The following is a 21,627-nucleotide window of genomic DNA, read 5'->3' as shown; positions in this document are numbered from 1 at the left end:
AATCATCGTAGAAACTTCTGGTTTGCGTCGCTAACTTCTCTAGAGACAGCTTTTATTAGACAAGGTCAGAGGTCAAGTTGACTATTTCGTAAGTACCAGTCTATGACTGCTTGCTTGTTTGTGTGCAGGATATCTCAAAATGTTGTGGGTGGATTCAGATGAAATTCCACTTGTATTCCCCAATCCAAAACCATCATCTTTTCTTCCCCCGTTAATCCACCCCAAACCCAACTCCTTCAAATTCCCTGCTTTCCTCCCTGAAAGTCCCTGCATTGTCCATCGTTTACCTCATGTACCCTGCCCCATCCTGCTCCCTTCCACAGATCTCCTCATGTGTCTATTCCCCACTGTTTTGTGCTTCCCTCTCCCGTCCCTCTTGTCTCCTGCTCCCCTTGTTATATGTGCTATGTGTTAGCTATTACACGAGCATTGACAATGTATATTAAAAAAAAACATTAAAAACAAAATTTGGTGGGCAGGTTGGGTGTGTGACAAGGACAAACTGATTCGATTTTGGTGAAGATCAGAATCCGGATCTGGATACGAGAATTATTTAATTTTCAAAGTGTTTCTTCACCATTGAGATATAGTCAAAAACGATATGTAGTATTTCAAAAATGTATTGGGCTCGGGCTTACACAAGCAAGCATGGAAGCAGCCGTAAAATGATGATGATGATTATGATGATGATATATCGTTTTTGGCCCCATCGATCAATGGTGAAGAATCACTTAGAAATTTAATTTTTTTCATGCCTGAACCTGGATCCAGATCTTTACCAAAATCTAACCAATTCGTCCTTGTCACACACCCAACCTGTCCACCAAATTTTGTCCAAATCAGTCCATAACTTGAGATATCCTGCTCACAGACAGACAGAAAGGGGTGAAAACACAACCTCCATTCACCTTCGGTGGCAGTGGTAATAAATAAAAAATCTACTACAACCAATTGGAGATAAATAATGGGAAAACACATTGAATGCCACACCACAATAACTTCATGTCTCCTCTTTGAAATGAAAACAATAAATTTTATGAAAGGTCCAGTATATCGAGCTCGGAGCAGTTACTACACATTATGTTTTGTACACCTACCAGTAGTGCCACCATGATGGGACCATGAATGATGTACAGTAAGTGTGTAGCAGAGCTGATCCAGCATCTGCAACAAAACAAAACACAAAGTTGTTTTACATGAATTTTCCACCTAAGTTGCAAAGACACACATGAACAACTTGTTAGGTGGTTTACATTACATGAGGAAATAAATAATTTTGAACAACTTGAGTATCTGTACTCAAGAACCCGTGAAGTGTTAAATTAAATGGAATGAATAATTAAATGGAACAAAAATTAAATGGAATGAATACTTGTTAATAGAACTCAAACATCTTATTGGACTGTAATATATTGTGCCTCATTTTTATCTCTTTCCTTAGAGAGAGACCTACTTAAATCTCAGGAAAGTATGAAGTGCCAAGCTTATTTTGTCTGGAGATCACAATGGTTGTTTCCTAACCAAGACATTCTCCATTTTCTTTTCCCATGCTGCAAAAGACCAACATTAAATCTCTCTCAGATGAAATCATACTATCAACTATAACGGCACTTGATAGAGCGCATACCTGCACCCCATAATGTCTAATACACGAGAACATATCTGGCCCAATACATTTTTAAAATATCATGCTATATATCGTTTTTTAGCCCCATCTCTCAATTGTGAAGAATCAGTCACAAAATTCTAGTAGTTGGATCCGGATTCGGATCTTCACCAAAATCGAATCAATTTGTCGTGATCACACACCCAACCTGTCCACCAAGTTTCATCTTGGTGAACTTTTCGAGTTCACCAAGATCCATCCACAACTTTTTGAGATATCGTGCTGTATATCAGTTTCGCCCCATCTATCAATGGTGAAGAATCACTGAAAAATTATCAGATCCGGATCCGGATCTTCACCAAAATCTAATCGGTTCATCCTTGTCACACACCGAACCTGTCCACAAAATTTCATCTGGATCTGTCCACAGACAAACAAACAAACAGAAAGGGGTGAAAACATAACCTCCTTCACCTTCAGTGGTGGAGGTAATAACACTAACCAAGCTAAATTTCATGCAGCCATTACAAAGGACTTGTACTTGATTTATTCTTTCGTATGCAGCACAAGGCTGCAGGGTAGCATCGTTGGCTGAGGGCACGCTTGTGTCCCCTGCAGTTTAGGGCAGCAACTTGGAATTTGTTCCAGGGTGACGGCAATAACTCGCCTACTCTTCGCGAAGGACACCGTGGGATCGTTAACATCCAGATGCCCTTTAAATGTCCATCCGAGGGACGGCACAAACATGCATGAGATTGCATCATAATAACATCAACAATGGTAATCATAAAAACAATGACCATAATAATTGGAAGCTAGCTATAGTGATTGAAACCATCAGCAAACTACAGTATATGATGCAATGGGGCTTTCTGTGCATAAATGTTAGGTAATACAAAAGTCATTAAGGTGGTCAAGGAAGGTGCATCAACCTGGACTGTGTGATCAACAACAAATGAGCTCACTTGTCATTGTAATACAGTGTTCTGGCCACAGCATGGATAATGGCAGGTATTGAAGGAAAACCTGATTTGAGAGGAATGGGAAAAAGAGGGTCAGAGAAAAAAAATTAAAGGAGGGATTGCTCAGTGTTGTGATGAAAGAATTATTAACTACCTCAGCAAGGCATATAATACACTCTGTATAATATGCAGTGATCAAAACTTTGCAAACATTTCATTTCCTTACTCGATATTGATGAAAAAAAAGTTATTCAGGATCAATGCCTCAAAAGACACAATTTTGTGGGTTATGGCGAATCATAACAAGAATAAGAAATGGAAAAAGAAAGAGCAATCACAGATTGCAGACACTCGCAAGGACTTGTTTTGTGTGGTGTATTTTATGTGGAAAATAAATGGAAGGAAGAACTAAATGAAAGGTCGTTGATTGCAAATGAAAGATCTAAATGGTCTCGTTGTAAATGTGTAAAAGGTCTGAAAAAGTGTAAATGGGTCTAAAGGGTCTCAAATGGTGGAAGGGGTCTAAAGAGTGTCAGTTAAGGTTTAAAGGATTATAAAATGTCTAAAAAGGGTCTAAAGGTCAAATGGGGTCTACAGGGTATTGAAAGGTCTGAAAGGTGAGATGATCTAAAGGTCTATAGGGTAGAAAATAGTCTAAAGGTCTTTAGTGTTCCAAAGGGTCAAAGAAGATCCAAATAGTCTTTCTATCCAAAGATCCAAAGGTTTAAGGGTTCTAAAGGGTGTAATGAGGTCTACAGGCTCTTTGGGGTACAAAGGATCTTTTGGGTCCTTTGGATCTTTTGGGTCGAAAAGGTTCTTCTTGTTATTCTGTCTGTTTATCAACTGCAGGTCACAATTTTAAACCGATCTTCATGAAACTTCACCACATGGTGGAGTTTGTCATAAGGAAGAAACCTATTGTTTTTGAGGTCAAAAGGTCAACATAGGCCAAAGGTCAACAACTTAGGTGAGATTTCTGAAATCCTCAATTTTCATCCGATTGACTTGAAATTTAAAGAGGATTTATACTTCAGGTCACTGAATTCAACTTGCCAATTATTTTTTAGGTCAAATTTGTTTGATGGATTTTGCAAGTATCGTGCTCAGCATGACATCTTCTTGTATTCTGTGTTAATTTCATATCTTTTCAGTAATACAGTCTTGTATTCATAATAAATCAATAACCTTGTATTCATTACAAAGTAATACAGTCTTGTATTCATTATAAATCAATACAGACTTGTATCTATACTAATAAATGTGTGTGTGTCCACCATAACTCCAAAACTGTCAGGAAAAGCAAAATATGGTAAATTTAAGCATTAGTAAATGCCTGTAAATGAGCGAGTAAAATGAACGGTTACATGTTATAAGTTTCATTCAGCACACATCAGTAAATTGTAATATAAACAGCTTGATGTAATGAGTTAATGTTGACTGTCGATGGCGGTATTGTACTGTAAACTGCCTGGTGAGATTTGTGAAGGTGCTGGAACGTTCTCAGATGAAACTTCCAGTACGGACTAGAATCGCATTTGCTGGAACGCACAGGATTGTTCTGTAATACTATATGAACCCCTGAGAGTGAGGTGTTGAGAGACGGGTGACATGTTACAAGCTGTGTGTTTCCATCGTCCTGTGCTCGATTTAACTCTGAGTGAACGAGGTATTAATGACCAGAGCGGTTGTTAATGTGGGGAGCCAATCATAATCAGGTTGTTTAAAACTCATTAACATTGTGTATCGGGAATGAATTCCTTTGAGCTCTTTAAATCTACCTCGATGGACCATTATATGAGAGAGAGAGAACACCATGAAAAGACAAACGTTCAACAGCCACGGTGGACGAGGTGAATACTTGCGAGTTGTGCCGGCAGGACTGAGACACTGCGCAGCGGAAACAACTACTCGCGGGAATCAGAGTTGGACATTGCATGTAATGGTGAACTTCCTCATTTGACTTTGTATCTGTATGCTTGATATTACAAGTTTCCAAGTTGATGCAGTCATTGTAACGCCACTCAGAAGTCACAGACACCAACTGACAAAGATCCTATTTGAATGGTAGCTGACCTGTACTAATCTTGTACAGTCTTGTATTCTTGTATTCATAACAAAGTCATGAAACTCAAAGCTTGGATTGTCGTTGTTGGAGGACGCGCTGAGTCCAGCACCACAAACTACATACGTACAGCAAAGGGAAGGGAACCACCGAAGGTGCGCGTATCCCACCATCCCTGACAAAAACCATGAAACTTAGCAGCCTGAAACTTTGCATGCTTACTAAGGGAACTCCAAGGAAGTGCATGAGTGAAAATTGGGTGTTTGGGTTAATTAAAACACGCCATTAGAATTTCATGAACAGCCTTATTTAATTATATCCTTTATCAGACGCACCCTCGGCCACCTCGCTCTCTCTTTGGTCTTAAGGTGTATCCTGGGTTACCTTGCTGGGGTCTTAAGCTGACATGTTTTTTGCCTGCTCAACCACCCCTTGACTTGGAACAGGCCCCAATGATTTCTTAACGATAAAGTTTTTTTTTCACATCCTCACTCATTATCGATAGCTATGAATCGCTGGATACATTGCAATGCTTACAAACTCCAGGAGACGCCAGCATTTGTGGCTTTATTTCATTTCCGCATATGCCAAAACCTCGAGCATCTCTATAACGAAGCCAAATTACAAAATTAAGTTCCAGAATTGAACTTCAAAGCAGTTCCGACTGCTAAAAAAAAAAAAGTGTTCATATGTCCAATTCAGACATGTTTGATGTTTCGACGTCTCCAGGAGGTATGTGTTTAATATGAAGGAAAGGCAATGCTCATTGTATTGCAAGTCAGCCGTTCCTCATCAACCATTTTGTTGGAGTGCTTAAGCCATTTGGGAAGCGCTCTACAATATTTGCACTGTCACTGAATACTGTATGTTGATCGACTTGAACAAAGGTCAGGGGGTACTCACCTGTGTAGGCCCCAAATTGTTCTGCGGTGTTGGGTGATGGCTGCCCAGGTCGAAAAACCAGTTAAAACCAGTACACATTTTCAACTGGTCTCTATTGGTTCTAATTGGTCTTTAACTGGTCTCTATTGGTTTCAACTGGTACCAGTTAAATTCAGTCAGAATTCCAATTTCCCAGTTGAAAAAACCAGTAGCTCATATTTGTACCAGTTAAAGTCTTACTGGTCCCAGTTGATACCAGTTACAATGTACTGGTCCCAGTTGATACCAGTTAGTTAAATACAATTGTATTTCAACTGGTAATATATCACTCTATTCCAATTTCCATATTAAAACCAGTAAGAAACCAACTGGCTTTACTGGTACCAGTTGGCTACTGGTTTTCAACTGGTACCAGTTGACCAGTAGGCTACTGGTCTTTACTGGTTTTTTGACCTGGGTGGCTCGCTGAAAATGTGCAATTTCCCCTCTTTATACGATATTCTTTCATTCTTCGACCTGTCACTTCGACATAGATAAATACCTATGAAAAAATGAAATTTTTCTTGACATCACGGCAGGATACCCAAGAGGTATGCATGCTCACTCTAAGCTGTGCAGCCTGTGTTCAAATCCCGACCTAGCTATACATTGTCATCCCAGTGTTTCACAGGCAGGGTGATTCATCAGTGTGTGTGCCATTAAACTGGACATCTCGTCTGCTGGAATCCCTCTCACTCCCCCCCCCCCCACCCTACCCTTCCCTTCCCATATCTCTATCTCTATCTCTATCTCTATCTCTATCTCTATCTCTATCTCTATCTCTATCTCTATCTCTATCTCTATCTCTATCTCTCTCTCTCTCTCTCTCTCTCTCTCTCTCTCTCTCTCTCTCTCTCTCTCTCTCTCTCTCTCTCTCTCTCTCTCTCTCTCTCTCTCTCTCTCTCTCTCTCTCTCTCTCTCTGCCTCCGAACGTATCTGGACAGTGGTTATGCCCAGATAGTGGTCATCGCCACACATATTCAGATGGTGGTCATCTCAATACGTGTCTGGATGGTTATTTCATCTGCTGGAATCCCCCCTTCCTCCTCACCCTCTGTCCCGCCCACTCCCTTCCCATCTCTCTCCCCTCTCCCTCTGTCTCTCCCCATACCCCCCTTCTCTCTCCTACCTCTTTCCCCCTCTCCCTCTCTCTCTGTCTCCAAACGTATCTGGATGGTGGTTATCTCCAAATGTGTTTGGATGGATGGTGGTTATCTCCGGATTTGTCTGGACTTTGATTATGTTCGGATGGACCCTCCCCTCACACTGCCTTCCCTTGCCCTCCCAAGTCCTCCCCTCCTCTCATGCTGGCTTCCCTTTCCTTCCCCTCACACTGCCTTCCATTTCCCCACCCCTCCTCGCTCCCCAACCCCTCTTCGCTCACACCTCCTTCCTCATCCCCCCCCAACTCCTCTTTGCTCCCCCTCCTCCTCAGTCTCCCTCCCTCCTCCCTCCCTCCCCTTAATATTCCCATGAGCAAAGCGACGAGTTGTATTTCCTATTGATATTTATGACATCATAGGTCAAGTGGTGTGGCAGCCATGTTGAAAAAAGGAAAAACTTTGGACCTCTATCTTCGAAACTGCACCATGGAAAAAAATTGAAGCTTGGCACATGGCAAGTACTCCGCATGGGGAATAAGGGTGAGGTTTTTTTTAATGATGTCATAGTTATGACAACATAATTGCACACGTAGAACGCTACATCGGATCAGTATGAAAATTCTTGAGAGTTATCTTGGGATAAATTGGTCAACAGAAAAAAATTTGATGATGTCATCAGTCACGTGGTTTGGCAGCCATGTTTTAAAAAAAAAAAAACCTTCTTTATTCTTCTTATTCTTTAAAAGTATTCTTCTCTAAAACAACTGAACAGAGAGGCAAAACTTTACAGCTATGACCACCTATCCATGAGGAACAAAATGTTCCCACCAATGACATTTTTGGTCATATAGTTTAGCAGCCATATTGCATTTACACTAAAACCTTTGAAAACCTCCTCCAGAATGGCTGGACAGATCAAGGGGAAACTCCACACACATTTTCCCCAATATTTGGGGGATACCAGAGTGTTCACGAATAAGTGATACATCACATGATCTGGCAGCCATATTGGATTGAACCAAAATCTTTAAAAATTCTTTCTCTTGAAACCACTTCATTGATGGATGTGAACCTTCATAATTATGATCTCGTCGTGATGGGGAATACGTTTTAAATTTCAATCTGATCAGAGATATGGTTTAGCAGCCAGAATTATTTAACTTTAGAATCTGGGTTCTGATTTTTTAATATATTTTTTAATAAGGCTCTGTGCCACCATTTTTTTTTTAATTAGCCTCAAAGCCTCCAGGCTGTGCCTAGTGGATTTGAGGGTAGAGGAGTCACAGCTGAATTCCTAATCCTATCCAGGTTTCTCCTGATGACCATCTTTTCTTTTTGCTTGTTTAGGTTCCTTCTGATTACTCCAATGCAAGACTGTACATATTTGGTTTTCCATTTGATTTAAATTGATTTAATTTTAATCATATTCTGGATTCAACTGAATAATAATAAACGTGTCACAGTCAGGTGTCCCAACAAAGTGGGGTTGCATCAAAGCGGGACGTCTTGTTACCCGGTCATGACTGCGAGCAGTTATAAAGCGGCAGCTCTAGTTTTGTTTGTTATTAATTACGTAACACACCAGTACACAAAATACACCACACAAAACTACACAAACACCACACAAACACACAAACCAAGTCCTGGCGAGGGTCTGCAATCTCGAATTGCTCTTTTCTTGTTTTCGGGTTGCTTCACAGAAAACATGCATAAAACAAATTATGGGTGAAGGAGAGAACCAAGTGACAATGACTGATTTCATGCAGCAAGAGATTTTCCAAGACTCACCCCAGCCAAGAAAGAAGTACCAGCATAGTTGCTGTTTCTCAGCAAAAACAGCAACCACAATGAGCGTGTGTAAATAGATGCCTTCACAAAGCATCCAGAAAAAGTTGCATCCCATCACATACTGATGGAAAAACTGAAGCACCTTGCACCACACCTGAAGGAACCACAAATACACAGATGTGCACAAATGCAAATAACAGGAATGCCAACCGATAAGGACAAAAAAATAGGACCACTGGACCTGTAGCCTCATGTTGTAATGCAAATTTGGTAGCATTCTGACTAATGCCAATGGGTCTGGAGAAGATTTTTAAAGGGATTAATGCAATTTTCCAAAAAGTTGACTAAGTCGGCCATTTTGACACACTTCTGGCTAGGTGATCCGCATGACTTCCGCAATATAATTATCATCTCTACCCTAGCCTAATGTCGCAGCCCAAATTTGGTAGAATTCTGACTAGTGGGTCAAGAGAAGAAGATTTTGGTAGGAATTTCTGGGAAACGCACCCAGACGAAGAAACCATTTTGAAACACTTCCGGTCAGGTGATCAGTGTGGCCTCCACAATTTAACATTATGACAGCATCCTAATGTTGTAACCCACATTTGGTAGCATTCTGACTGGTGGGTCTGGAGAAGAAGATTTTGGAAGGAATTTGCAGGACTGCCATTTTGATACACTTCCAGTCATATGATCGGAATAGCCTCCGCAATTTAACATCAGGACCCTGTCCTAATGTTGTAACCCACATTTGGTAGCATTTTGACTGGTGGGTCTGGAGAAGAAGATTTTTGAAGGAATTTACACAATTTTCCCAAAAATTGACCAAGTCAGCCATTTTGACACACAGTCACATGATCGGAATGACTTTGCCAATTTAACATCCCTACCCTGTCCTTATGTTGAAACCCAAATTTGGTAGCATTCTGACTGTTGAGTCTGGAGAAGAAGATTTTTGAAGGAATTTATTAAGTCGGCCATTTTGATCTACTTAAAGTCATGTGAGCGGAATGAGCTTTGCAAATCCTGTTACCAGTCACGAGTGGAACGTTGCTGCCAAATTGTAGCCGGATCGGCCCAGCAGTTTGGCCGGAGAAGCCGAAAAAGGAGACGGACAAATGGACAGTGCGCGATGACAGTACCTTATCTGGAATGTAAATTCCAGATAAGCTAATAATATTATGATAACGTAAAAGATGAACAACTTATCATCTGAGGGTATCAATATATTAAGTATTGGACTTATCACCAATCAGGAAAAGAGTTATACCTGATTAGCATTGTTTTAATTAAATGGTTCAGTGAAAAGTGTTATATGGGGGTGAACAAAAAAACATAACGATCTTTATGGAATGGTGTCTCGGCAGACCACATGTGAAAAAACAAGTGCTTAGGCTTCTAGAAAATCTCTCACTGGATTTCCTGCCACCAGATGCTGGTTGTTGGCCACAGCAGTCAACTCCACGATAGTAATAAAGGAGTGCAAGATGTAGGACATAAAGAGATTCTTGTGCAATGTGATGCGCTGGCAGCCCAAACTCCTGAAATAGGAAGAGAAGAAAAATTGTGAATATGAGCTGCAGCTGTATGAACAAAAACAAAAGGTACGGTGGCATAATGGTAAGGATATCTGAATTGCTCTTGAAGGTATAACACCCGCAATGCGAAAGGGTGATGGAAAGCAAGTCAGGAAGCTGTAAACTTCAATCAGAATACCATTTATCCTGAAAAGTAATAATAAACAGCAGAACAGTCGCTTATCGGATAGTGTGTGTATAGCATTCAGCATCAGTCAGCAATCAGCCATCCCATGTGTTTTCTTGACCAATTACTTGCACCGCCTCCTTGATGTCAGTGGATGAGGACACTTGCACAGTCCCATTGCTGCGGGTGTTTGTAAGAATTTGTAATTTGGCCAGGGTGCTGACAATAGCTCAACAATGCTTGGTGAAGGACATTGGGGTCTTTAACATCCACTAATAATGCCAGTAGATGGGACATCCAGTTTAAGGTCGATCCGAGGGACAGCCCACACATTGATGAAAAACTGCCTGTGGAACACCAAAATGACAGTTTGTGGCTGGGCCAACATGTGAGCGCAGGAAAGACAGCTTAGAGGCGGGTATGCGTTCTTCTAAGCCATCCTGCCAGCCCTGCAGGAATGGCCTTCAGATTATGAACAATAATCATCACATGACCATTTAACAATCCTGGTTACAGGCCAAACAAGAGCATGAAAATCTCATGCGACAACAATATTGTTTCCTCCTTTGGCAGACACACCTGTATTCCTCTACATATAAAATTATGTGCAAGAGGAAATGAAAAAGTGTAAGAGCATAAAATGTACACTGAGCGAGTGATTTCAATGTCCACCATTGTACAACCACCAGTAGAGCAAGCCGAGGCTCTGAGGTACCACTACCGATCGAGTGAGCTATTTTGTAAGATATTACACAAAACTGGGCCAGGATCAGGTAGTGAGAGAAACAATATGACAAGGCAGCTTGCTTGACCTCTTGCTTACCACCCCTGCATATGACAGATATGTCTGTACAAAATAGAATGGGAAAAGGTGATCACCATGCACTTCTTGTGAAGACAACTTCTCAAACACACGTTATATCACAACCATGATGCGAAGTACAACAATCTTGGGACAAATTTGGCACACCAAATTGGGTAATCATGAGGTTCTGTGAGTTATCCCAAATAAAATCTAAAACCTTATGAGTGAGCACACATCTCACTCCTCTATCAAACCAAAAAAACTACTTTAGTTTTATATTAAAAAAACAAAATCCAACTAGAGGGGGAGCACTCGGTAGAGTGTAAAACCTCCGCCGCCAATACTGCGAGGTCACTCAAGTGAACCTGATATCCTATTCATTCAATTTGACGTCAACAGTGCTCACAGAGTTATAGTTTGCAACTTTCCCTTTTCCTTTTAACTTTTACATACTCAATTCATTCGTCATAATTAGATTCCTTGAGACAGAAATTGATTTTACGTGGGTATATCCACCAGAAGTTCCAAAATCATGCGCAATTATAATTTTGGCATGTTTTTTGTTGGAAATCAATTATAACATGTAGAAATGCAAAAAAAAAAAAAAAAAAAAAAAAACATCGAAATTTTGTTGAAATAAAAGTTGCAAAAAAAATGTTTTTTCTCTATCAATTTTTTTTTGGGGGGGGGGGGGGGTTGGAAATCACTTAAAACATGTAGAAATGCAAAAAAAAAAAATTAAAATATTTTTTCAAAATGGCCGCCATAGTGGCCATATTGGATTTTGGACCAAGTCCAAAATCTAATGGCATGATCCTTGGACCATACCGAACCCCCCGACCAAGTTTCGTCGAAATCCGTCAAGGAGTTTTTCCGTAATACTGTTCACAAACAAACAAACAAACAAACAAGCAGTCATAGACTGGTACTTACAAAATCGCCAACTTGACCTCTGACCTTGTCTAATAAAAGCTGTCTCTTGAGAAGGTAGCAACGCAAACCAGAAGTTTCTACGATGATTCTGTACCAAACCATCAAAAATCGAATGTTTTGGATGTTTGACCTCACTGTGACCTTGACCTTTGACCGATTTTGACCAAAATCTAATCAGTGCTAGCCACCACCCTCCTGAATCACATGGTGTAATTTGACATTGGAAGCTTCTTCCGTTCGAGTTATCATTACTTGGATGCTTGACCTCACTGTGACCTTGACCTTTGACCAATTTTGACCAAAATCTAATCAGCACTAGCCATCAGCCTCCTGAATCACGTGGTGTAATTTGACATTGGTAGCTTCTTCCGTTCTCGAGTTATCTGTACCAAACCATCAAAAATCGAATATTTGACCTCACCGTGACCTTGACCTTTGACCGAAATCTAATCAGCACTAGCCATCACCCTCCTGAATCACGTGGTGTAATTTGACATTGGTAGCTTCTTCCGTTCTCGAGTTATCGTGCCTACAAACAAGCAAACAAACAAACAGAAACGGAAGGCATCAATATACTTACGAAATCTTTCGATTTCGTAAGTAACAAACAAACAGAAAGGGGTGAAAACAGTAACCTCTGATCTTCGATGGCGGAGGTTAATAAAAATAAATGTACATTAAAAGCTTAACAGAAATGTGGCAAGCAACATCGGACATACAAAAGGATGAGGTACCAACTAAGTGAAGCCGCAACAAATGACACACCACATGATCTCATATAAAGCAGCATGTCATCAACAGAGAAAAGTAATCACACAACCAGATCATTGGAGAACAGCTCTGCAACCACCCCACATAAATGTGGATTGCTCGTGGACAGTCAAACAATTAACAAATGGTGTTTCAACAAAATTCAAAAATTGGACTGTTACAGAACCCAAAAGAGAAGTACACATTTTACAACTGAGTTAAATAAATAGGAGTTCCCTTACAAGGAACCTTGGTGCAGGGGGCCTTTAAGCCCATAAAAGCCCACACTATTGTTAGCTTATCTGGAATTAAAATTCCAGATAAGGTGTTGTCATTGTGCAGTGTCCGTCCGTCTTCAATTTTGACTTCTCCAGCCAAACAGCTGGGCCAATCCGGCTGAAATTTGACAGTGATGTTCCTCTGCTGACTGGTAATGGGAATTGCAAAGCTCGTTCAGGTCACATGACTTTAAGTATGTCAAAAATGGCAAACAGTAAATTTCCTCAAAAATCTTCTTCAGAACAACCAGTCAGAATGCAACCAAATTTGGGTTACAACATTAGGCCAGGGTAGGGATGGTAAATAGTGGAATCCATGGTGATCACATGACTGGAAGTGTGTGAAAATGGCAGACTTATGAAATGTTTGGGAAAATCATATAAATTCCTTGAAAAACCTTCCTCTCCAGATCCATGAGTCAGAATGCCACCAAATTTGGGTTACAACATTAGGCCAGGGCATAGATAAGCTATAGGTCCAGTGGTCCTTTTTCATGATGAAAATCACAGGGGAAGAGGGTCAACAAGACACGACAATAACAAAACAAACCAAGCGAGTCAAAAGACACAAAGAGGAGAATGGGATAAACACACTTGTATACAATGAGGGTAAATAAAAGCTCAAATCCTAACCAACGAGGAGACATCGATCACACATTCACAACAGAATAATGCAGGTGAGACTTCCCTTTTCTCGACGATGTACCAAGTGGCAGGACTAAATGGTGTCCACTTTAGAGACCAGGAGAGAGACAACGGGAGTCAGTAATGATGGTGCCCAGATGAAGAAAAACAGCCACGAGTAGGGCCAGCGATGAGTCAACCTTCCACTTGGCCAAGTGTTCCCCTTTGCCCTTTTTATGTAGATGCCTTCTGGCCCTCGAAAAACACAAGGTGATCCCAGCTTGGATTGATTCCACACGAGGCTTCTCCTCCAAGCGAGATCTCAGTCCTCCTTTCCACACAAGCCTCTCTTGGTGCTGTCCTGGTGGACTCTCATGCATGAGCCTCGAATGTGAACTTTATTGGAGGATTCTCCAGTAGACTCCTTGGTCGGTCCTCCCTCTCCGGTGGTGTACTCCCTTCCCCTCCAGACCCTCTGGTCTTGATTGAGTTCTCCTGGGCGGAGTCTCCTTCTTGAGTCTTTCCCACAGAGGTGGCTCCAATAAAAAATAAATACACATCTCTTCTTCAGGGCTCCAGGACATACTGTGCCATCATGGCTGACACACCTTGGCCAGAGAGGAACACCTTGGTCACTGGGCCGAGGCCGATGGATTGGAGGTGACGCTTTGGTGTAGGACGATATCAAATGGAAATTGGGGAGTGCTCGTCACACTCCACATGTTACGATGTGTGTGTGTGTGTGTGTGTGTGTGTGTGTGTGTGTGTGTGTGTGTGTGTGTGTGTGTGTGTATTGTTGTGAATTCGCGCCCGCCGGCGTGCGATCGGCCAAGTAACTCGAATCGCAGCACGTCGCCCACCGGACGGACAATTCTGTCGTGACCCTCTCGGACTAACGCCGGGAGCTAGTCACGGGTGGGCCTTTCGGCCTCACCACGATCATGCCAATCGGCCACCCGCGTGGGATAGGGTTGTTCGCCAAACTCGACCTACCTAAGTACCCACGAGGATGGTAAACCAGGCGATCGCACCTCGCCGCAGGTCGACTCCGGACACGGGCCGCTTAAGCGGTCCGTTCCGTACTATCGGGATAACCGAGCGGTGTTATCGTCGGCCTCGATGGTTCCGATTACTTATCGGGCGTATTGAGGCCACTGCGAACCCTTAACTTGAAGCAAGATGGAGATTCAACAAAGGGAAGGACGCAGCGAAACGGGGAACAAGTTCACACAAGCACTTTATTCACACAGACACAGAGCAGACATATACAGCCAAACAGAATCAGAAATGCACATATATCAATTTAAGAAGAAAAACAATAAAGCAACGACGATGCAGAGCTACAACCGACTAAGACCGACACACAGCAACACTTATACAGTTTTACTTCACAAGACACGGCGCCACAAGTTCCATCCAAAAAAAACCCCGAAAAGAAATGGTGACTTCCCTTTTGGGCCGTCCAGTCCCTCTCCTACGTCCGTCGACGTGGTCCCGCCTGGACCCGACTCCGTGCCCTGGCGTGGTAGGCGAGTCCTCTCCTGCGTGCCTCACGCCTGCACGTGTTGGCCAACTCGACGCCACGGACCGAGTGTTCGGCGCAATCCCAGCGCGGATACGGGGGGAAACGTGGATGCCCGAAGTCGGGAGAGGGGAATGGTGGATGCTCCTTCCCGCCAGCGGGGTCTTGCAACTGCCCCACAAAAGACCAGGCCAGCGGCCACCAGGACGAGCGAGCCGGAAGACGAGAGCGAGAGCAACCACGGAGCAAGAATATCCACCGAGCAAGAGAATCCACAAAACTGCTTCGCCAGTCTCCGACTTTTATATCCCGGAGCTCCGCCCTGTTGCTCCGCCCCGTTCTTTTCTCCACCCCCCTTCGAGGCGCTTCAAGAAAGGTCTCGAAGAGGGGCGTTCCTCCTCCCTGGCCGCATCACACCGCGCATCCACCAATCGGGCGCCAGCTGCCCCCACCCCACTTCTCCTCCCTCACACCAAGCGCGGAGAAGAATGGCACGAAAAGCCACCGAGCCCCTTGTTGGTTTTTGTTTGAAATAAAAGATAGTAAAAGAAAAACGACTGACTCAAAGCATCGCAGCCCGAATGAATCACATTTATTCCCTCTAAACAACGGGTTTGGGGCTAACTACACATGTACTTAAAAGATACCTCACCAACGGGACCTGGATGGTGGTTTGCGAATTTCCACAGCCGTAACAATATATACAGACTTCCCAATATACACACACAGACGTACGTATACACATACATATATATATATATATATATATATATATGTATACATGTACACACATGTAGATATACAGACATACAGACATACCAATGTATATACATACAGATGTACGAATGCTGTTGTTGGATTAATACCAGGTGGGGGCTGACTCAGCCTGTCATCCTTCTGAAGTCGGCAAAATGAGTACCAGCTTGCTGAGATGATTGAGCCATTTCAGTATCCTGCGTTAGATTGGCGACGCATCCAGGATTGTGCCCAACAGCCCAGGAGACTGCTTAGGCAGCACTGATGCAGAGTATAGTCGCAATGGATTTTTTTGGGGATTATGGAAAGAACTATTCCAAAGAGTCGACATGCTGCCTACGTTTCAAAACTCAATACATATATATATATACATATATATATATACATATATATATATATATATATATATATATATATTAGCGATACCCGTGCACATGCACGGGATAGCAGTACAACAAAGCTGGTAGCAGACGACAGACCATACACGGGGAATGACAAAAATATGCATTGTGAAAAATGCAAGTGGTACTATGGAATGCCAAAACTTCCCAAACATTGTCGGCATGTCCGCGAAGTGCCACAGCAATTTCATCGGCATCGTGTGACGGCGAGCCGAGTTTTTAGTGTGCAAGCTTGGTATTATAATAGATGTGTGTGTGTATGTATATATATATATATATATATATATATATATATATATATATATATATATATATATATATATATATATATATATATACATATATACATATATACATACATATACATATATACATATACATACATATACATATATACATATACATACATATATATATATATATATATATATATATATATATATATATATACATATCCATATATATATATACATATCCATATATATATATATATATACATATAAATATATATATCTTCTTCTTTCAGTTGCACCCGTGAGACGTCGCCACAGCGGATCAACCGTCTCCATTTCGCTCTATCCTCCACATCTTCCATTGACACTCCAACCACCCGCATGTCCGCCCTCACCGCTTCCATGAACCTCTTCTTTGGCCTTCCTCTTCTCCTCCTGCCTGACGGCTCCATCTTCAGCATCCTTCTTCCCTCCTGTGCACTCCGCTTCCCTCCTGTGTACATGTCCAAACCATCTCAATCTTGCCTCTCTCACTTTGTCTCCAAAATGTCCGACCTGCGCTGTCCCTCTAATATACTCATTCCTTATCCTGTCCATCCTTGTCACTCCCAACGAGAATCGCAGCATCTTTAACTCTGCCACCTCCAGCTCTGCTTCCTGTCTTTTTGTTAGTGCCACCGCCTCCAAACCATACAACATAGCTGGTCTCACTCCCGTCTTGTATACTTTCCCCTTAACTCTTTCAGCTTCCCTTCTGTCACAAATCACTCCTGCAACTCTTCTCCACCCATTCCATCCTGCCTGCACTCTCTTTTTCACTTCTCTCCCACACTCTCCATTACTTTGGACAGTTGATCCCAAGTATTTAAACCCATCCACCTTCTCCACCTCAACTCCTTGCAACTGCACCATACCACCACCCTCCCTCTCATTTACGCACATGTACTCCATCTTACTCTGACTGACTATCATTCCCCTTCTCTCCAGTGCGTAACTCCATCTCTCGAGGCTCGCCTCAGCCTGCTCCCAACTCTCTCTACAGATCATGATGTCATCAGCGAACATCATAGTCCATGGAGACTCCAGTCTGATCTCGTCCGTCAACCTGTCCATCACCATTGCAAACAGGAAAGGGCTCAGAGTCGATCCTTGGTGCAATCCCACTTTTACCTGAAACCGGTCCGTCATTCCTTCCGCACACCTCACCGCTGTTACACTGCCCTCATACATATCCTGCACAATCCTCACATACTTCTCCACCACTTCCAACTTCCTCATACAATGCCACAACTCCTCCCTTGGCACCCTATCATAAGCTTTCTCTAAATCCACAAACACACAATGTAACTCCTTCTGGCCTTCCCTCTACTTCTCCATCAACATTCTCAAAGCAAACATCGCATCAGTGGTGCTCTTTCCTGGCATAAACCCATATTGCTGCTCACAAATCATCGCCTATCTTCTCAACCAAGCTTCCACGACTCTTTCCCACAACTTCATGGTGTGGCTTAACAACTTTATCCCTCTGTAATTTCCACAGCTCTGCACATCCCCCTTGTTCTTGAAAATCGGAACCAGTGCACTTACTCTCCACTCCTCTGGCATCCTCTCACTTTCCAAGACTTTATTAAACAATCTGGTTAACAACCCCACTGCCATCTCTGCTAAGCACTTCCATGCCTCCACTGGTATGTCATCTGGGCCAACCGCCTTTCCACTTTTCAACCTCTTCATAGCAGTCCTCACTTCATCCTTACTGATCCACGCCATTTCCTGATTCACTATCTCCACCTCTTCCAACCTTCTCTCTCTCTCTCTCATTTTCTTCATTCATCAACTCCTCAAAGTACTCCATCCACCTTCTCAACACACTCTCCTCGCTCGTCAGCACATTCCCAGTTACATCCTTTATCACCCAAATGTGCAGCACATCCTTCCCAGCTCGGTCCCTCTGTCTTGCCAATCGGTATAAATCCTTTTCCCCTTCTTTTGTATCCAACTTCTCATACAGATCGTCATATGCCTTTTTATTAGCCTTTGCCACCTCTGTCTTTGCCTTTCGCCACCACTCCTTGTACTCCTGCCTACTTTCTTCATCTCTCTGACTATCCCACTTCTTTTTCGCCAACCCCTTCTTCCTTATACTTTCCTGTACTTCCTCGTTCCACCACCAAGTCTGCTTATCTTCCTTCCTCTGTCCAGATGTCACACCAAGTGCCTTTCCAGCTATCTCCCTCACCACTTCTGCTGTAGTTGCCCAATCATCCCACCCATCTTTACCACCATCCAACACCTGTCTCGCCTCCTCCATAAATTGCACGCAACAGTCTTCCTCCTTCAGCTTCCATCATCTGGTCCTTGGTTCAGCCCTCACTCTCTTCCACAACCTCACCTCCAAAATCATCCTACAGACCACCAATCGATGCTGTCGAGCTACACTCTCCCCTGCCACCACCTTACAGTCTCTAATCTCTTTCAGGTTGCATCTCCTGCTTAAGATGTAATCCACCTGTGTGCACTTTCCCTCCACTCTTGTATGCCAACCTGTGTTCCTCCTTCTTGAAATACGAATTTACCACTGCCATTTCCATTCTTTTGCAGACTCTACCACCATTTGCCCTTCCACATTTCTCTTGTTGAGACCGTACCTACCCATCACCTCCTCATTCCCTTTCCCAAAATGCCCATTGAAATCTGCTCCAATCACCACTCTTTCATCCTTGGATACACTCTCTACCACTTCATCTTACTCACTCCAGAAATCTTCTTTATATTCCATCTCACACCCCATATGCGGTGCATATGCACTGATGACATTCATCATCACCCCTTCAATTTCCAACTTCACACTCATCACTCGGTCAGACACTCTCCTCACCTCCAATATCCTCTTGACATAATCTTCCTTCAGGATTACCCCGACACCATTTCTCCTCCCATCCACAGCATGGTAGAACAGTTTGAAACCACCTCCAATATATGAAACTTGAAATGTGTATATATATATATATATATATATATATATATATATATATATATATATATATATATATATATATATATATATATATATATATATATATTGTTACTGGCCGGGGGTCAGCCGCCAACTGACCGCTCTGAACGGAGGCGCAAGTCGAGTCGGCCCGACCGATCACCCTGAATATAGATCGCTGCCCGGATAACTCCGAGCGACGGGTCCTTGTACAAGAACCGAAATACGCCAATCGGCAGATCACGTGGGGTAGGTTCAATTGCCAATCTTCAATGTACCTAAATACCCACGTGATCCAACTACCGGGGTATTCCACCCTCGAAGGATCTCGTACGGAACAAACCGCCGAGGCGAGCTTGTCCGTGCGCGATTCCGAGCGGCGTAATCGCCGAGAACCGTCGGTCCAAATGTCCCCCTATTACGGCAAACCAACGGCTAACTCCCAACACACAATATGTTCATTCAATGAGGGAATGGACGAAACAAGGAGGTTTACATTCACACAAGGACATTTATTATAATGAAACACGTATGCAATTAAATAAGGCATAACACGTATGCAATTATACAAGCAACAAAAGCACGACAAAATAACTAGAACCGTCTACTTATTATGTACAGTCATTTACACTTAACAGCAGTTCCTACTTATTAGATGGGCCCACGGACACACGTATGTATGCACGTACGCACGCACGCACTCATGCACGCACGCACGCACGCACACACAAAACGGTGGCTGAGGCCTTTAATCACGAGCTCCAGCTCGGAGGACAGGTGAGCTGAAACTCAGAGCTTGACTCGAACCTTTCCACCTCGTGTGGTCTTCAACTTGTCCGGACCCGGGCTCCAGCGAGAGCGAGCTGGATCCAATCGCCGCGATCCTTCCCGAGCTCCCGAGAATCCTCCCATGCTTCTCAACACGTGCCGGTGAGACGAGGCGCCGATCCTTCCTGTCGATCGTCGCTTCCCCGAGGATCCAACTCCAAGAAGAGGCCGATGCGACGCACCAAGCCAGGAAACAAAATGGAGAACGAAAAGCTCCACGAACCAAGAAGAGGAAGAAGAGGAAAAGCCTCCACTCGCAGCTCGAGCCGAACAACCGGCTCAAGTCCCTTCCAAAACAAAGCAGCAGCCGAAGCTCACTGAGCCAGCCGAAGCAAAAAGCTTCCGAAGGCCTCAAGCCAAGCAAGCCAAGCAGGACCCGACGGCTGCTGAACGACTGCTCTCTCCGAAGCAAAAAGCTTACTCCTCCCACGGGACTAAGCACACGAACTCTGCACACGGGACTCAGAACGGGACTCTTCATGAACTCAGCCCATGAACCCAGCCCTACCACGGGACTCCCACGAACACTTTACACGGGACTTTCACGAACTCAGCCCACGAACTCTCACGGGACTCTTTTTGAACAAAGAAAAGATGTCCTCTTTATCCTTTGCAACCCCTCCCCCGCACCTGGCGTGACTCATGCCCTCGTGATCCACCCCCCGCTCAACCACGGGTGGGAGGGAGTTGTTGACGTCATGGGATGGCAGGGTTCTTCTTCCTCTTCGCAGAAGAGGGGGAGGGACATCTCCATTGTTCACTCCCTAACTATTAAATCGATCCGCAGCGCATCTAATCGATTTCTAAACATTTAAACAATGGAAGGTGAGCTATCTAGGGAACATGCACTTATCGACATAGCTGACTAAGGGAACCTGTATGTTGTGTGCAATTGAATTCCAAATTCGTAACAATATATATATCTATATATATATATATATATATATATTGTATATATATACATATATATATATATATATATATATATATATATATATAGATATAGATATGACAAGTCCCATGCTCCTCCAGCCGAAACTGCTGTGTAAAGCAACGAATGAGCCCGAAACAAGGCAAGCGCTTTGCTGTATCAAACGCTTCCCAGTTCCTTCACAAATATAAAAACATGCACACATTGTACACACATGTGAATCCCAATGCTGCACACCTCCTCAGCTGCTGGACCAGTTTCATCGCTAATTGGCAAATCATCAGTGACAGCGCAGACAGCAATGCATACCAACGAGGCTCCCAAACATGTACCACATGCAAACATCAAAAACAGTCAATATATAAATAATAAAGAAAGACCCACCTACATTTCTCATCTGTGAATGGAGGGAATAGCCAATCAGC

At 43.1% G+C, this 21,627-nt stretch overlaps 2 protein-coding genes across 11 annotated transcripts in view; one reads left to right on the top strand and one right to left on the bottom strand.

Annotated features, from left to right (window-relative positions):
• The window catches only part of LOC147029502 (calcitonin gene-related peptide type 1 receptor-like), a 170,165-nt gene that overhangs the window by 10,180 nt on the left and 138,358 nt on the right, over nt 1–21,627 (bottom strand). For all 10 annotated transcript variants that reach the window (XM_085872565.1, XM_085872560.1, XM_085872562.1 and 7 more), the window contains 4 exons: nt 9,857–9,983; nt 8,443–8,596; nt 2,572–2,632; nt 1,098–1,164 (listed from right to left, as the gene is read on the bottom strand). In XM_085872565.1, coding sequence (XP_085728691.1) covers nt 1,098–1,164; nt 2,572–2,632; nt 8,443–8,596; nt 9,857–9,983 — 409 coding nt within the window. The remainder of the gene's footprint in view (nt 1–1,097; nt 1,165–2,571; nt 2,633–8,442; nt 8,597–9,856; nt 9,984–21,627) is intronic.
• Nucleotides 1–21,627, top strand: part of LOC147029503 (uncharacterized) — a 188,977-nt gene that overhangs the window by 62,159 nt on the left and 105,191 nt on the right. The window lies entirely within an intron of this gene.

The sequence above is a fragment of the Eptatretus burgeri genome, chromosome 3 (genome assembly GCF_056783735.1).
Source record: "Eptatretus burgeri isolate ZD-2024b chromosome 3, Ebu_testis_v1, whole genome shotgun sequence".
NCBI classification, from domain to species: Eukaryota; Metazoa; Chordata; class Myxini; order Myxiniformes; family Myxinidae; genus Eptatretus; species Eptatretus burgeri.
This window is presented reverse-complemented; position numbering and strand designations above follow the sequence as displayed.